This window comes from Gasterosteus aculeatus, chromosome 7 (assembly GCF_964276395.1).
Source record: "Gasterosteus aculeatus chromosome 7, fGasAcu3.hap1.1, whole genome shotgun sequence".
NCBI classification, from domain to species: Eukaryota; Metazoa; Chordata; class Actinopteri; order Perciformes; family Gasterosteidae; genus Gasterosteus; species Gasterosteus aculeatus.
Window position 1 is genome coordinate 28,891,370 of NC_135694.1, and position 17,803 is coordinate 28,909,172.

At 43.9% G+C, this 17,803-nt stretch overlaps 2 protein-coding genes across 5 annotated transcripts; both read right to left on the reverse strand.

Moving 5' to 3' along the window:
- Positions 1-3,008: 3,008 nt before the first annotated feature.
- Positions 3,009-11,569, reverse strand: elmod1 (ELMO/CED-12 domain containing 1). 2 transcript variants are annotated; one of them, XM_040181203.2, is made up of 12 exons: positions 11,358-11,569; positions 10,874-10,971; positions 8,793-8,938; positions 8,650-8,678; positions 8,435-8,532; positions 8,167-8,296; positions 7,566-7,699; positions 7,346-7,414; positions 6,831-6,851; positions 6,184-6,234; positions 5,517-5,650; positions 3,009-5,411 (listed from the first exon to the last, which is right to left on the reverse strand). In XM_040181203.2, the coding sequence occupies exons 2-12, from the start codon at positions 10,888-10,890 to the stop codon at positions 5,236-5,238; spliced, it is 1,005 nt and encodes a 334-aa protein (XP_040037137.1). In that variant the 5' UTR covers positions 10,891-10,971; positions 11,358-11,569; the 3' UTR covers positions 3,009-5,235. The 2 variants fall into 2 exon arrangements, with proteins under 2 accessions (XP_040037137.1, XP_040037138.1); XM_040181204.2 differs by lacking the exon at positions 6,831-6,851.
- A 495-nt stretch (positions 11,570-12,064) lies between these two features.
- On the reverse strand, positions 12,065-17,096 carry slc35f2 (solute carrier family 35 member F2). 3 transcript variants are annotated; one of them, XM_078106846.1, is made up of 9 exons: positions 16,887-17,096; positions 15,545-15,650; positions 15,130-15,302; positions 14,635-14,762; positions 14,172-14,331; positions 13,527-13,683; positions 13,326-13,378; positions 13,082-13,236; positions 12,065-12,691 (listed from the first exon to the last, which is right to left on the reverse strand). In XM_078106846.1, exons 2-9 carry the CDS (start codon positions 15,631-15,633, stop codon positions 12,479-12,481), a joined length of 1,128 nt encoding a protein of 375 aa, XP_077962972.1. In that variant the 5' UTR covers positions 15,634-15,650; positions 16,887-17,096; the 3' UTR covers positions 12,065-12,478. The 3 variants fall into 3 exon arrangements, with proteins under 3 accessions (XP_077962972.1, XP_077962973.1, XP_040037136.2); XM_078106847.1 differs by having other exon boundaries at positions 14,172-14,274; positions 16,887-17,027; XM_040181202.2 differs by having other exon boundaries at positions 14,172-14,361; positions 16,887-17,027.
- Between the last annotated feature and the right edge of the window lie 707 nt (positions 17,097-17,803).

Below are 17,803 nucleotides of genomic sequence, written 5' to 3' on the forward strand. Positions count from 1 at the left end.
ATAATGGATATATTGGCTGTTGTCCATTCACTTTATTATCTTACAATGAGTCCATAAGCTGTATGCGGCACGGTGGATTTATTAATATCTCAGTTCCCAAACGTCCAGCTATTGGACACAGCATGACATGAACATAATTAAATCATTGGAGTATTTTTAGTTTAATGTATTAACACGCACGCACAAACTCTTGTGCCCAGTGTTTTAGTACTTAGTGCCACAAACAATTTAAATCTGATTTTGGAAGGAGTCCTAACATGAGTACACCTGATCAAAAGGTACCTGCAAATTAAAGCTATATTTAATCACAGGACTTCACTGGTGGCTTTGCATGATTTACAATGAAAACAATGTTTTGTAGGTGACGTCTGCATTTGTAAAATCCCGGACCAGTATGTATGAATCAGGCCGCTGTGCTGGTGCCTCGTTGATGCACACGCGGCTTGATTCATGAATTTGCTGCATGGTGCTGCTGTATAACATTATATCTGCGTGAGAGACCCGGAGCGCTTGGAAAGGCTGCCTGCCGCCTGTGCTTAATCAATAAGGCAGCGTTGATGAATTTAGCATAATTAGAGCTGCAAATATGAAATCCGTGGCGGCATTTCCCTGCCGCTCGGCATTAAATTGGTCTTCTCGGGGAAAACAAGAGAATCGATTTTCTTGGCAAAAGCAAGGCACTTTGTGGAGAACGGGGCACTTCTGTGCATTCTGAAGAGGCGGTTTTAAAACAAGAAGATTACCATTTTCATGAGTGCAAATGCGTCGGGTTGAATATTGATAGAAATATAACAGAGTTAAGTCAAACTGTTGGAGGGCAGACTCATATCTCTGGCACTTATGTGGATGTACTGCATGTGCAGCGGGATTCAGGAACAAAGTTATGCTGCACTCTAGCACCTTCACATGGACGCTTTAAAGCACTGTTTAACTGCGGTGCTGACAGTCTCCTGGTGGTAAAATGCGCTGCTGGCTATTTGTCCGTCTGCTACTTAGTTGAAGGATTTTTAAAGGTCAAATGCACTTTTGGTTTCAGGCATTCGGTGTAGAATAAAAAGTCAAACTACAGAGATTGTGATGAGCTGTCATCAGTCTCTCTCCAAATTCCCACATTATAATAGACTTTGAACCTCTGTTAATCTCAGGGTCATATACATTACATTACATTTCAGTTCATTTAGCAGACGCTTTTATCCAAAGCGACTTACTAATATACTACTACTGAGAACTTTGATCCAATGCATAAGAGTCTGGAGACCACGCCTGAGCAGCGAGCCCAGGCGTTACCAGCGCGACGGCGCTGTGCTTTTTGCGAGCACCAGAAGTTTAGACAGTATTTGCTGTGTGTTCCGGCAGAGAAGCCAGGTCATTTTGTCAGGTCTTAAGCTGTCAATATTATGAGTTTATCCGACAAAGATCAGAGAAAAAAAAGTGTGAATATGATGGCACGTTTGTAACAGGATAAGAATATAAAGGATAAAGAAATATTTAGTAGAAAATGTCAATAAATAAATACTTGCACTACAAATACAAATTATTTATTATACTGGTTGAAAAAGTGATGGAAAACGTTCTGATAAAGTTTCGTCGTTTTACTGCAGTTTTATGTATTGCAGTGATTTATGAAAAATCGGCGTCCAAAAATATTTGGTTGAAAAATATTGCATAAAAAAGGCAAAAAATTGTAGGTTGAAAAATGTTACATGTTTGGTTTTAATACAAAGTTTTAAAGTTTTAAAAATTAGGTAAAAAAACGTAATGGAAAAAAAGGATTTAGTAGACTAAAGTAAGTTTAACTCAAGTCCAATCGGGGAAAAGTTTGAGAAGTCCTTCAGAAAAGCAGCACTTTGCAACAGTTTCCAGAGGGCGCTGTATAAATACAGTTATTGCTTTATGATGTTTATAATGTTAGAGCTTTCCCCTCTGCCAACACATTGTTACGGTTTGTGCGAGCAGAAGGCTTAAAAAGTGCTGACTCAACTGAGGATTGCCAACGCTGACTCGGGTTGCCTCGCAGTTCTTGACTTTCGCTCTCATCACCACTGAGTGAGTCTGCAGCTGATCCGCACTAATCCGCCTCATGTGACGCGTCCACGTGTCTCTGCTTGTGTCGTTTGCATGTGCGTTTGGCTCCACGTGCTCTCTGATGTTAGGAAACAAACTGCAGACGCCTCCAAACTCGCCAGAACCTCCCCAGACAAGTGAGTCTGAGCATTTCCATTTCAAAAGAGTCTAAAGCTTTACGGACGTGGCAGAATGAATGTTTATTAATATATTAACGCCAAAGAAAGACTTATCGCCGATTCTGCTTTTCTTTAAGCCAAATTCGTCCGACAGATGCAGTTAGAATGTCGACGCGTCCTAATCAGCAATGCAGCCGCCTCTTGATCTGATGTCTAAACATCTGTTACAATTCAAATTTACGGATGTGTGGGAATTTTGATCAAATGCACCGTCGCTCAGTTAGTTTCATCTCCTGTTAAACAGATCATCATGACTCCAAACCATCTTGAGTGGGAATAGATGGGATCGATGAGCAGTCGCCTGAAGACTTTCTTTATTAATTACATTTGTTTGGCCTTTTCTGACTTTTTGACCTTTTTTCGTTTTAGGTGTTTTAATGGATTCCGCTATTGCACATTGTACCACTAAGGTTCTTACTGTTCTACCACCAGCTACTGGATACCTTAACCTTAGAAAGGCCACAGTGTTTTTGTTCTTTTCTATTGTATAATTCTGCTGTTGCAGTGAGACAAGACGCATCACTAAAAAAGTGACATTTAAATCCAATCCTCTTCCGCTGGCATCACCTACACTTCCAGCTTACTCATATCATGTGTGAGCTTACTGCCCTCTGCTGTTCATGCGTGAAGTCAACACAAAGAGGTGATAGATAAGTAGCAAAGTGTTTTTGTGTGTGTGTGTGCGCGTTTGTCTCCAATGTAATAGGAGGTAAAGAACATGACCCTCATCTAGCAGTCCACACAATGATTGACGTTCACTTGAAGTGAAGTTGCAGATCGGATAACAATGATATTATTTATTCTTTACTGTGGTCTCAAAAAATACAGCACGGACAAATGAAGCACACGTTTACAATAATTACTCTTACATTAGGGTTTGAATACACAATGCCGTGAAAATACCATCATGCAGACTGTGGTCTTAAAGGCGGTTTTAAAAGCATATGCAATACCTAACTTAACTACAGCACCGTATGCTCCTAACACCACAAATTACTGGTCTGTTATCATAAAGGAAACTGCATTTATATTCTGACAATTAGTGCAAAGCAAGAAGCAAGCAGGAGATGAAGCCAGCATGACACTACCGAGAAGCATCGGCGTCCAACCTCAGTGGGGAGGAGACGCTCTACACCAATAAAACACAATCACGGCAGTGAAACGAGGTCGTACACAAAGTGCTCGTTCATGTGAAGCACAGCGGCCCGCTGAAGAAACAACGCGCGTCAGATGATGAGGCGTCAGTCGGACTAATGCTCCGCGGAGCGTCAACGTTGGGTGTTTTTCGTTCATTTGAACTTGAATTCTTCCTGAAGGCCATCGGCGTCCGTTGTCTAGTCTACGGTCCAAACGACTGGTTTCAAGTGTTCCGTTTTGGACGTGGCCACCTTGTGATTGACAGGTTTGTAGAAGTTATTTTTATTGAGGTGTATTGACATCTTATTTTTGGTATTACAGTAATTGTGATGCATTTTTCCATCCGCTTTTAACTTCCGCGTGCCGTTAGTCTGAAACGTGTACTTCAAATGGAGGAGGAGATTAATGGTGAAAAGGAATAAGAGTGTTGAACACGTGATGGCAGTCAGCTGCAGAAAGCTGTCAGTGAATCTAAGAATACCACGTTACCGAAACATCCTTCTTCCTGCGATGACTGGCCGGTCAACGCTTCTATTTTCAGCATTTTTAACATTTTCACTGTCAGCTCTCGAGTGTTGCCGAGTTAATACTTGATGCTGTGACCACATTCATAGTCTAGAACGTTACGATTCTCCATAAGAAGGTTCTGTGAAGCAGCTACGAACTCATTTTAAAATGAAACACTTAGGCACGCATGTCGCAAATCAATCTACGTTTGAAAATAAAAGTGAATTATTGCTTTGGCTGATACAACAGTGGACACAGTGTCACATTCAATGAACTGAAATAGAGTGAAACAATCGTGAGTGTGATCGCGCGAGGAACATTCAAAACAGAAATTCTGCACGGGCTTAAAGCAAAGGCAAATGTACAGGCTGAAAACCTGTACAACGAAATTTGAGATCATTTTCCCGGATGTTAAAGAAAATGGTTACGAGATGAAGAAGAAGAAGCTCTTTGTTTGATCCAAACTGGGAACTGTGCTGCTCGATTCCTCTTCATCGATGTGTGTGACAGGTTTTCAAGTCATTCTGAACATCGCAGGTTTAAAGGTTCACGAAACAAACCGAAACAAAAGTTTCGGCTCTGACTGTAAATTCTCCACATTCAGAATTTGGCAAGAAGTCTTTTTTGTTTCATTGACAAAAAGTACAGTACAATCTGTATATCGATTACTACGCTAAAAGATGAAACTGTCCATATTGTTAGATAGCTTTTGATTGAATAAGGGCCAGCAACATTTGTTTTACGCTATTAAAACGTATTATTAAATATCCATAGATCTTCATTTTGAATTTTCACATTTAGATTTGTGTGTCTGAAAACCCAACGTTGCCAGAATATTCTGAACCGATGAGCACGTCGTTTAATCTATATCTAATATCTAACAGGGGGGGGGTGGGGGGGGCTTATGAAAGTAAATTTGGTTTGTTATAATAATAAGCACACGGGTCCATAATGGCTGTGATACAATCGTCACTACCGATTAAAGCAAGAATGATGAGTTGTGTGGCGCAGCTACAATCGCTACGGTCATCTGATGCTGGTGGTGTAACGCTGCTGTGAGGGAGTAGAGGCAGTGTGTGTGTACACGTGTACATATATATATATGTGTGTGTGTGTGTGTGTGTGTGTGTGTGTGCGCGCGTGTGTGTGTGCGCAGCGGCTGAGTGAGCTTTTGGCAGTGACGCGACGCGACGCTAGCTTGGACGAGGTGGGCTGAGAGTCTCCCCAGATGTTTCCAGCGGTTTGAGGGACCATCTATGTGAGGGGAAAAGGGTTTTTTTTGGTGGGGGGGGGGGTGAGGGATACAGTGAGGGCGGTGCGATGGAGGGTGGAGGGGGTGGGTGGGGGCTTAGAGGTTGACCAGGTGGAGGTTGGAGGCGGAGAAGTGGGGGCACAGAGCCATGTCCGGGTTCTTCAGCTGTCGCAGGATCCTCCGGTGGAACTTGGAGCGGACCCGGTTGAACTCCATGATGTCGCTGGGATCCTCCTCGATCCAGAAACGGTGAAACTCCTGCATCAGGTAACCTGCCATGAAAGGGCCGAGATGAAAACGCAACACGAGAGCATCGAGGGGGGGGGGGGGGGGAGGCTGATTTATTACCGAAAGTTGACAATCAAAGGGGGACTCACAGAAGGTCTGCTGGACGTGCTGCAGGCTCGGCATCTCGGGGGCCACGTTGTACAGGTGGGTCTTCAGAGCTCCGCTCACCAGCAGTGAGTAGGCCAGGTCCGTGATGTTGATGCCCACGATGGCAAACGAGTACCTGGAGGGAGGAGAGCGCCGTTAGTTTTTAGGCTTCTTTAGAAGCTCCGGTCAGAAATGTTTTAGGTGTCGTTTTGCATTAAAAAGTCAAACGCTGTTTTTTTTTCTGGTCCCTTTCTTGTTAAATCTCAGTCATCATTTACATCCCTGCCTTCATAGGCTGTTGGCACCACAAACTGCACACCGGCCCAGTGAAAGGAGCCTGCAGCTCTGCTGGAGGCTCCTCACAGAGCAGCTGGTGTGTTTTTAGAGGCAGCCCTCGCTGCTTATCAGTGACGAGGCAGACTGGAGGCCGAATGCGGCGCAGGAGGACGCACAGCAGCAAAACACTTCCCGTGTACACACACACACACACACTCACGTGGCCGCATCAGAGAAGCTCTCTGCTGCTGAAACAGCGCTGCATTGAGGCCAAAACGCTCACGGCTCCAGCAGCAGCCCAGTTTTGCCTCCTCCACACACACACACACACACACACACACACACACACACACACACACACACACACACACACACACACACACAGACGCTTACCCAATGGCTTTGTCGATGTTCTTCTGTTCCCATTCCGGCTTGTTAATCTCACTGTGAAGGACACAACACTTACTGTGTACATGTGAAACAACGGTGAGTGCACCACAGAACCTTCTGAGAAATATTTAAATTACAATTATGGAACATTTTAATGAGCTCAGAATGACCCATTTCTTGTGAAAAAGACGGCAACAGACCTAGAAAATATCTAGAAAGAAATGCGATGGTCTTTATTTGTCTGTTGGTGCAGTTAAGCATTGTTGTTGTAGTCCTCAAACAGGGACTCTAAGTTGAGGTTTGAAACCTGAGGTCAGGTCAAAATGTTGAAATGTTCATAAATATTTAATCAAAATTTAGTTTCATTTTATTTATAACAATAACTGCATGCTCAACTTATTCAGTGCGTCTATTTCACCGCATTGTGAATGTACTGTACTATGCCTTTTGTATTTGCACATTATTGTAGCTATTTTCTTCTATATTCATCAATTTATTATCCATTGCGTCATAGAAATACATTTTTAAAGCATCTGTCAGTGTGATGAGATGACGGAGTACAAACAACATGCAGCTTTAAATGCATGAAACATCAGCCCAAAGTAGAAAGCTATGAATGCAGTGAAAAGAATGAAAGTGAAATCAAGTACCTTGGTTTTCTGTGTGTGCTCCTACAACAGTGCGTGTGCGAGTCAGAGAGGGAGGCATGGGCATAAAGGTGGAGGTGGAGGAGGAGGAGAGAAAAGAAGAAGGATCTTCATTTGTGAAATGAGACAGCTCACTGAGATGCCGATGACAAACAATACAAGCAGCAGCGCGTTAAGAGAGTGAACGGCATTCAGCTGAAAACGATGGATCGAGCCGAGCAGAACGCGGTGGATGCAGAGCTATAGATGACCGAGTACAGGGATGCACCACGTGACAGGTAGAAAGATTGTGATGGAACATTCTTTCATTTATTTTGGCCAACATAGGGAAGCATAAGAAGCTGAACACACTCGATAAGGACAGTGTGGCTTCGCCTCTGCAAAGAACCATGAGGACCCGTTTACATCAGAACACCACAGCCGACCAGAGAGTCTTTCTAACCCAATCACTCGGTGCATTCCTTTCATTTTTAATATGCGTTGGGTAAAGAAAAAGAAAAAAAGGTTGTCTGCCGTACTTTTGCTTGGGTTGCAGGGAGTCGTGGAGCATCTGCAGGGCAGTGGCTTTATCGTGTTCTGCGAAATACCTGCAGGGAAACAGGAGGCGATATTATGTATTATTAAGGACATTTATTCAAGAGCTTGATTGGTTTTCATCAATTAATTCTGTAAAAGTCCAAATATAATATATATCTCCTCCCTGGGTTAATCATTGCATTAATATCTGAGTGAACTCACAGCAGGTTGTGCAGGCCCAGCAGGCCCATGCCTCTGAAGTCCGTCTTAGGGTCGCTGCCTTGGAAACCGATTTCACACCACTGCTTAGAGATGCGACCGGCGAGAGGGCTGTCCGGGCGCAGCTCCTTCCACAGCTGCAGCACACACACACACACACACACACACACACACACACACACACACAGAGCTTAGTACTTTTGTGAACTATGGTTCGGCCAGGATGTTACAATAACCTCCAATCCTAACATTATACCTCATAATCTCATGAGTACGGGGCCATTAAAATACTGACACAACAGAGCAGTTAAACCATTTCTTGTGCAAGCGTGAGCATATTTTCAGTTCAGTTGAAGATTTTATACGTTCTGCTGATGGCTGTGAGCGATAGAAACACATTTCATTGGGTTTCAAAATAAAATATAATGAACTTGGACTAAAAGTTCACTAAAACAGTTTGATAAAAGTAATGTGATGGCAGTGTACGCGAAGGGCTACTTGGGGGTCAGAATGACCAAAAGGTTTGGGAATAACCAAGATCATACTGTCAAAGGTCGCGGGGTCACTGGAGTTCATTCCAGCATGCATAGAAACAGCCGCATACCTTCATCAGCATGTCCTCGTGCTCGGGGTTCTCGCAGTCGTACGGCTCCCTGCGCAGCTTCTCCACCTCCGCCACCAGACTCCTGTAGCCCACGATCTGCAGCAGGCTGGCCTGGAGAGAGATGCTCAACCTGGGGGGGCCGCAAAGGGGAGGGGAGGGGGGCTGTTTGTGTGAGGGGTTTCGGATCTTGTAACAATGCAGTACTTTGTTAAACAGCCAGCCTGAGGATTTAGTCACAGAAATGTGTTGATGTGATGCGGCGTCTCACTGGGGGTTGGTGTCAAGATTGATCTTCTTCAGCGCCATGATGTCGTCGATGGTTTTCTCCACTTTGTCGGGGTGGACGCTGAGGGCGGACTGCAGCAGCTGGAGAGGACGAGGGCAGGAAAGAACAGAAATATGGCGGAGGAGGAGAAAGTGAGTCGTAAACAGCCTGAAGAGAGAACATTGTGGGAAAATTCATAGATTTAGAGACCCCCGTACCTCATTCTTGGAGTACCTCAGGGAAGATTCTGCAAGGAGTGGTTACAAAGTGTAAGATGACTGCATACATTAGCAGTATTACTATGATAGCAATGATTGTGTGAAGCAGTTTTCTGCAGAGATGAACTTTAGAAACGTCAGACCTATCTTGTGGGTCCTGCGAGCTCCGGGCTTCTTGTTGTAGCAGATTCGCTGCAGCTCGCAGCGGCCCGTGAACTTCCTGGCGACGAACTTGAGGCCGCGCCACAGACATTTACAGTAGAGGAACACGAAGAACTGTGTCACCACTCTGGAGGGGAGAAGACGAGAGGGCCCTTGATGGGTAGAACCGTAGAGTATTTCACAGGCGAGAATGCAAATGGAGGCGTGTGTCTCGGGAAATTCCAAACGAACCATTAAACTGTAAACTGGCTAAATGTTTTCAAGACTTGGCCTTCACTCCGCAGTGCACCTTTCAGACAAAAGAAACGATTGGACTTGTTGTTGCGTCATTATCACATCTGATTTCCTGATTCTCTGAGCGCTTTTTCCATTTATTTTCAGGCCAATAATTGGCAAAAAAAATGAGGCCGAACCTACAATCCCCCCTCTGTGGGCCACACGGGCAGGCCTCACTCTCCCCTTTCTCCCGTTCTCCCGAGTCTACAACCTTTTCAGGCAGAAATAAATCCTCCTGATGCTGACTGAGCGCAGCATAACACCATCCGCCATGTCGACATCAAAAGCAGTAAATACACGGTGCAGAAGGATTAATTCCTCCTGCTGGTCGTGTGGACGAGACCGTCATGTTAAACAGCTCGTGAGGACGCTGTGATCTTCTTTGCCTTCGATGAAGCGACCAATGAGAGCGGGAGAGAGACGGTGGAGGACTGACTCGAAGACAATGTGACACTGAACTTAATTTTACTATACACTTTGTTGTAGTGTATCTTATTAATTAATCAATTAACAAGGACAAAGGTATTGATACGCCCTGTAATTGCTAGTGATTTATACCTGTCATTTGGTAGGTCTTGGTGCAATTTATTCTTAGTAGTTGGTTGCAATCTTTACTAAATCTTACCCACCTGTGTGAGTTACAAGAGGGATTTGAATCAAATCCTCTCCTTTTGATTGGACAGCCTTACAGTTTAGATGAGGAGGGGAACGATGGAGATCATAAGGAAACTATGGTCTTCTGTGGGTGTCAGAGGGATTAGAAGTTGTGAGTTTGGGCCTGAAGATTACTAATGCTGCAAAGACAGGAACGTGTACAATACATTCTTTAACGTAAAGAAGCCGTTAGTTTCAGTTTGAAAAGTCAGTGTATCTTCACCAAGATCCTCAACTGAAGTGCTTCACTAAATCACTGGAACAACCTTTTAAATCCTCCCCGGTACTCGGCTCAGCCAAAACCATTAAAAGCTGGACTGTGAATCATGTTACCATCAGTAAACTATTACCACAGTTCTAGCACATTAGTATAATTACTGTAAAAAACAAAACTGTCAAAGACATCAGTAAAGCCCACTTGGCAGCCTCAGCGGGGCTCCACTGCACATTAAAGCTAATTCGGGCTAAATAGCAGAAGGAGTAAAACGTTTTATTATCTTAGGGGGCAGGACACGACGGGACGTATGCGAAATCCAATCTGAATTGGAAGCTCTAGTGAGAGAAAACTCCTTTTTATCTGTTGTTTTATTGGCCTGTGGTGCCCAGACAATCAGATAAATGATTTACTTTCATTCGCATTATCTTACTTTATACACAGTTCTGACAGTGTGCCTGAAACACCTTAGAAAATCAGTAATGTCACTTATACAAATCTACAAGATTGAACATTTGGCCTTTCTGTTTAACGTTACACTGCAATCTTTTGATTTTCTTTTTTGAAAATACTGTATCTCAATATATATATATATATATATATATATATATCAATATGGATAAATCAACAGCTCTATTAACAGAACCGCCACTTAGTTTATGCTGGTAATTAAGAGGCCTCCTCCATCAGCAACCCACTCAAACCAGTTTACAGCCCACCAGCCACTTACTGGCCACACAGTAATCGAGTGAGTTTACATGGGAGGACTGGGAATTTGGTATGAACGAGGCCATCCCAGTAGATGGGGGACTGAAGACGGGAAGTCAGGCCAGTTCGGTTGAATCCCTTCACGTTTTGACATAAATTAAAACACAAGTGTAGCTCCGGCATCGTTTGCTATCAATGGAGTCTCTTTACCTCAGAAAATGCTTCATCTCGGCCGCGGTCACCGCTCGGAGACGGGGTGGAGGTGAAGGGGGACGGGGGAGGTTCCTTGGTGGGGGTTGCTAATCCACCTGCGGACGGAAAACAGAGGAGCCCACGGTGGGTTAGACGTCCCGGGATGAGGCCGGCGGGAGCTGTCCGCGGTGCTGAAGGATGAAAAGCATGCAGCGATCTGCAGGCTGCTTCGTCGTCTCTTTCTAACCCGATGCGCCCCCCCCCCAAAAAAAACCTCCCCACCAACGGTTATTGCAGCGTTTCTGCTCAATGTCGTCAATCCATGCAATGAAACGAAAGACGCACGGATTATTTCGCCCGTCGCAGAGTCGTAATCCGGTAAAACCAGCTAATTAATGCTCGATGGTCTACGGTCTGAACTGCAAACCGAACCACGGAGCGCGTTGGATAATCCGCGTGACAGACAACACGCATGCAATAAAAGAGGACGTTTCCCACCTACCGATTGAAAATAATAATAATAATAATGATGGTGATACAGCGGGCGAGACGTGAGAGGCGGAATGCGGCGCTTCGGTCCTCTTCACTGGGCTGCAGTCCTCTGCTGTCCCTCCATGATGATGATGATGATGATGACCCACCAGCGGAGGAGGTTTCACGTCTAAAAGCAAATTGCAACAACCGTCTATGGCCACTTGGGGGCAGTGCAACAAGCTTTAAAAATAATTATTAAAGTGTTTTTTTTTTTTAAATAGATGTTTACGTTTCCGAGAACCATTAACTTTTCTTCAACTGGTACCACTGCATCATACCAAACTCAGCCAGATATGAATTCCATTGTTAATGGCTCTGTCCATAAAATAAATGTCAATCACAGGTTCCCGGAGACCAATTTGACCTTATGTCCCGTTTAGTCAATTAACAAATCGATTAGTTCAGTAATAATTTCAGCTCTGATTTCAGATTAGCTCAACATATAAAACTAGAGGCAGGGAGAATTGTTGTGATGAGGGTCCAGAATATTTCTCTTTGAAATAAATAAGTGACAATGAAAGGTCAACATATTATGGGGGGGAACTCATTTTTTTTAGTCCAAAATGTCTTCAAATCATTCATTTATGGCCCAAAGATTTTTTTTGTGAGGTCTCAGTTCATCTTTGATTATTAGAGGATGTTTGCACGGAATATGAAGAAATTCCCTCGAGACGTTCCTGAGAAGTAGTGTTTAAGAAAACAAGAACAAGAACAGAACTTTGACCAGAGGCATAAAAAACACACACATTACAGGTAATTATCACAACAACCAAACAGACACATGGGTCAAGTCATTGGAAAAGAATGAAAACCCAGTTTAATATGAAAATCTATTTAATTGTAAAAAAGGGAAACCTCTGCACGTCAACATGCTTTTCTCCATCCCCAAAAAAACAACAACCTTGCGATCTACAGTTTGTCTGGTAACTTACCAAATAAAAATTGTAACGGCACCATAGGCAACAAGAATACAACTTTGTGATCGCTTTCAAATTCCTTAAAATGACGTAAAGTGGCAGCTGATGTGAAAACGTGTACTTGTACACTGGCGTCTCTTGTCCAACCGGTACACTACACCTTGGACACTTGTCACAGCGCAGCCGGCAGCGTCTCGGCGCCCGGAGTGTCTCCGCCTGCGGACATTCGGCGGTCCGAGGAGCTCTCGGCCGTCAGGTCGGCGCCGCCGTCGTCCTCGTCGGAGCCGGAGCCGGACTCCGCCAGAGCGGAGTAGGTGGGAGCGGCGTTGAACATGACGAAACCCACGGTGATGACGAGAAACGAGACGATGTACAGCGTGGAAAACTGAGGACGAAGAAAAAACACCCGGAGAAGGACGTGCATTACACATCGGCACCTCGTCCGTCGCAATATACCGTATAAATGTCAGAGTGTTTTACAACATGTTCATGACCTCTATCTATTATAACCTTTATCTACTTAATATTTTAGCTGATGCATCATTTTACAGCACGTTTAACATATTATACTATAAACTTTGGATTTATTGCTACAGAATCCTTTTTAGTAATGTATATCACTTCCTGAAGGTCAAGGAAAAGCAGAGCAATCATATAAATAAAAGAAAAAAAAATGCACACGGGATTAAAGTGGGATTTTAAAAACAGGTTTCAAGGCAGCAAAAAGGCCATAAATCCCATTAGACGCGATGAGCGTGTCCCCGCCCGCACTCACCGTGTAGTGGAAGAAGTAGAGGCCACAGAAGAGGCTGAAGAGGTCGGCGGTGAGCAGGGAGAGGTTGACCGCCGTGGCGCTGGTCATCTTCACCACCACGGGCATGAAGCTGTACAGCGCGTACATGCACAGAGCGTAGACCGCAAACAGCACGGCTGCAGGACACAACCGGACGGACGTTAGCGAGGCGCCAGCGCGCGCTCCAAAGCACTCGCATTTAACGGGGCAAGGACGTCAAACTTACAGATGCAAAGGTCCCATTTTATGGCCGCCACTGCGCGCGTTTCCAAGGCGGCTCTGTAACGGCACGTTTATCATGGTCAGGGAAGCCCGTCTCTTACACCCCAACAGGAAACATAGCAACGAAAAATCTAATAAAAAGGAGCTGTAGCCTCAAGTTTTTAGTACGCATTGGAATAAAAGAGGGATTTGAACAATAACCCACAGCTGTATGCCGCTGATGAGGGTCCCGAAAAGGCCCATCATGCCCAGGAACTCGACCCGGCTCAAGTTCTTCACCGTGTACTCTTGGCCCACGTTGGACACGGCATAGAGGACGGCGCTGAGCAGGACCAGGCCGTCTCCCAGCACCACGTCACTGGCTGCACAGAGAGAGATTTATCCTTCACTTTGGTATCTTATTCAATTTTCTATCTGCATAAAGCGCTTTGTCCATTGTTACCATAACTAATGGAATGTGACGCCTAACATTATAACTACATCAGCAAGAAACTTAATATCTTATTATATTAAAGATTTAGTGATTACAGAAATAAGCAAGATAGTTGTTTATTTAGAAATATGGCCTTTAATAACAATAGAGACCTTTAACAGTCCTCTTGTATATTTCAGGCTTTGACTTTACTTTATTCATCAGACAGACAATCAGACTATCGCAGCTTTCTAGCTGCAAACCCCCCCCCCCCCAAAAAAATGGTATATAACCTTTAGGTGCAAGACTGATTTTCCTGTCTGAGCAATGGCCGTGGATGGAGGACATCTTCATCAATAATTCACTTTCTATATTTTTCTTACCGATATAAATGACCGCTCTTTATTTTTTATTTTTCCCCCCTCTAAGTGTCCTTACTGGATCCCTGGTGTCTTTCTGCAACGATGTCGGCTCCCACCATGGCGCCCACCCCCAACAAGCACACCGCCACGGCGACAAAGTGCACCAGCCTGTAGCGAGTCTTCAGCAGGAACCAGGAAAGCACCATCAGCACGGGGATCACAAAGCAGTCCAGCAGCTGCAACACACAGTCGAGCACGACGGCTAACTGGCGTTACCCACATGGAGGTGTTGACGGAGGACAGGAAGGTAATAAAATCTAAGTGACATCACATGTTAAACGACGCAGCAGGCCTTCACAATTAAATAACATCCGAGGTGAAGTTGGGTTCAACCAAGAGTTGCTTGAAATTGATTAATCTGCTACTACCTTTTTGAAATCTTAAAATGTGCAGTTACATTTTTGTTAATACTTTGACTTCAACGATACACGCACTAAATAACAGACGTCGGCAGTCCTGTTTATGTAAAAGCACCTCACCTGTATACTTGTCAGGGTGGTGAACTGGTAGGCCTTCACCACCGCATAGTTTGCCTCGACATCTGCCACACCCATCAGCAGATACTTCCACCACTTGGTTTTTAAAACCTGCAAGATGTTCCTCTCGCCTGAAGAAGAAGGTTGACTTGAGCGTTAGGGTGGTGAAAGTGTAGCTGAGAAAATGCCCAAAGTGTCTGTTTACAGGAGTTTGTACACAAAGAGACTAAATGTTGAAGCATAATGACATCAACAAGTTTGAAACCCATTTGTGCACATCTGTTTTGATGTCAATTAAGGCCAAAATAGCAGAATTTGTAGCAGCTTCTTCATTAAATTAAACAACTTTTGGTCTTATTTAATGATAAATTCCCCACAAAGTGAAGCTGTTTTAATTGTATTTCTACAGTTTCCTGCCTCTCTGCTGCTGCCGATGCTCCCGTGTAGCCAGAGAATCATTCATTGCAGGTTTAAACGATGCAACCCAGACATGCTGACCTTTGCGGGTGCAGAGGGTGGTCGTGTAGACGAGGAGCAGCAGGGCGTAGTTGAAGAAGCTCTGCAGCATGGGCGTCTCCACCCCAGCAGTGACCAGGTACTGACAGCTCACTGCCGTCCCACAGATCAGCAGGGACAGGACCTGCCCCATGAAGATGGTCTTCAGCAGACGCCTGGTGGGTCAGGGAGAGCACCATGTGTCGGTTACACCACAAGTTAAACCCCTAGACGTCGGTATAATAAAGAGTTGGCGATATTAAGGGGAGACACTACGACAGAATAGGGCATTTTGGTAATCGATACATCTCAGTTGACTACATACATTAAGACAATGTTATAGATTAAGTTAAGTTTTTTTTTTTTAAATAGTTTAAATAAGCTAAATCATGCAATACCTTATTAGATATGCACTCACCATGTGAACACATCCCTCAAGTTGTAACTGTACAAACCACAGGCAAACTTCCATTTCCCACACAGTCTCTCCTCGCCGTGCACCTCCATGTCTTTGATAGCTAAATCTAGGAGCGGAGAAAAATATGAGAGATGACAGTCTTCATGGATTTATGTCTTTACGGCTTACTGTCTCTTCTCAGAAGAATGTGATTCCAGGAAGAACACCAAATCTATACAGGAATGTGACGTGGCTCATGTGACTGATGAAGCTTACAGTAAGATTCCCACTAACATCATGGTCCGCGAGAAAAATGGGACAAATCCGGAGTGCAAAACACACATGTGAGTTGCTTTGACTCGGGTTAAATTTGACTGCGGTCAACGCTGCAGACGCTTGAATCTTAGTGCATGTGTACGCTAATATTTACGGTATTTAACAAGCAACCGGAATAAAAGCAATTTAATCAAATATTCTATATAGACAATGACTGAAGTATGTGTGTTCAAGACCATTCTGACTACTGTTGTACAAAAAAGTGAATACCTTTACTGTGCAAAGTTATATAATTATCCTACATTTCAAAAGGACCATTTCTCAAAGTTTGAACTGCAATAAAAACGAAATCCCTCAATAGTTGCAGGCAAAGACCAATGCATGTGTGTTAAGCACCTCTCTGACTACCAGCATGCTGAATATGAAGTGTTTTTACTGTACAGATCTGGATATTTATTCAGAGAAATTTGTGTAGAAAGTGTAGAAATGTGTACAGTAAGGACAATTCATTTATTGTACAAGAGTAGTCAGAGAGGTCATGTACACACATACTTATATCATTGTCCGGAATTTGCTATTTAAAAAGTATTTATTCTGGTTAGTGTTTACTACCGTAAATGTCAGCATATACGTGCACTACAATTCAAGTGTCTGCGGAGTCGACCACGCGAATCCGAGTGTCTGCGGAGTTGACCGCAGTTTAATTTGGCACAGGCTACAGCACAGCACGTTACGGCACGGCACGGCTTACAATGGAGGCGGTGGCGCTATCAGCGAACATGTGGCCACATTTTACGCACGTTTAACGAAGATAAGTCACACATTTTACGTAAGCCGAATCTGAAAAGAGGCCATTATCATGTGTAATATGTTGTTAAATGCGTTGAAGCAGGCATCGGATCAGGGTTATGACCACAGCGACGTCACACTGACACACTTCTCCGCAGCAGTTTGGCGTTTCGTATTCTACGCGCCGGGGACAGCGTCATTCGCCGGGCTTTCAGGAAACTACAAATAAAGAAATACGACCGTGACACGAGTACACGCTCTATTCTGACCATTACCGAGTAATGTTAAGAGTACGTACGTTTTCTGCTTCCTCTTCAGTCATGGCAAGTGTGAGGAATCTCCAGTTGATAAAGAAAAAAAAGTCATGATGCTTATAATCCACGTTTGTACCTCACCTCACCATTAATGAGTCAACCTAGCATCGTGCTTTTTTAGCCCCGCCTCCTGTGCCCTGATTGGTTGAGATAAAAAACTAAATGATGTCCGCACAGCGAGGTTGAAATCGGTCGGGTGCTGAGGAGAATAAACAGTATAATATGTGACTGAGGCCATTGGTGTAAACCAGTTTGAGATGATATGAGTTCTGTGAGGGATGCATATGGTCAGCAATAATATACGGGTAGGCTGTGGCATTTAAGCGATGCTCAGTTGGTACTAAGGGGCCCAAAGTGTGCCAAGTAAGGATCCCCCACATCATTACAGCACCACCAGCAGCATGAGCCATTGATACATGGCAGGACGGATCCATGCTTTTATGTTTACACCAAATTCTGACTCTACCATTTGAATGTTTCATATGAAATCTGAAATAGACTCATCAGACCAGACCAATTTTTCTAATCTTCTATCTCTGTCTTCTGCATGCCTAAATGCATTGAGTTGGGGCCATGTTATATATGTCACATGGTATATAGACACACACACATACTAATGTAGTGATTATTTTGCTTATTCACACAGGCATTGAGATGAAATCAACTTAATCAAAATAAATTGCACGTATAATTCAAGCGAGAAGTTACCCATTGCTATAGTTCAGATTGCTCAGCCAGAAATAAATTAGGATATTGATACCATTAATGCATCTAAGTAGTTTCTCCAGCACCAAGAAAATACGGCAAGAGACCTTTCGGAATCGTGAGCATTTTATCTTTTCAACTACATTTTTAACTTTATCTTCATACCAAATCTTTCCTTGTTCTGTCTTTGTACAAC

Excerpts from the sequence above, each read along its gene's own strand:
- elmod1 (XM_040181203.2), bottom strand. Across the intron at positions 8,297-8,434 it reads AATCTTGACACCAACCCCCA|GTTGAGCATCTCTCTCCAGG; the intron begins GTGAGACGCCGC and ends CGGCCCCCCCAG. Across the intron at positions 7,700-8,166 it reads ACGAGGACATGCTGATGAAG|CTGTGGAAGGAGCTGCGCCC; the intron begins GTATGCGGCTGT and ends TGTGTGCTGCAG.
- slc35f2 (XM_040181202.2), bottom strand. The coding sequence starts at position 15,633 with ATGGAGGTGCACGGCGAGGAGAGACTGTGTGGGAAATGGAAGTTTGCC. Across the intron at positions 15,303-15,544 it reads TTGAGGGATGTGTTCACATG|GCGTCTGCTGAAGACCATCT; the intron begins GTGAGTGCATAT and ends CTGACCCACCAG. Across the intron at positions 13,237-13,325 it reads AAAATGGGACCTTTGCATCT|CCGTGCTGTTTGCGGTCTAC; the intron begins GTAAGTTTGACG and ends TGTGTCCTGCAG.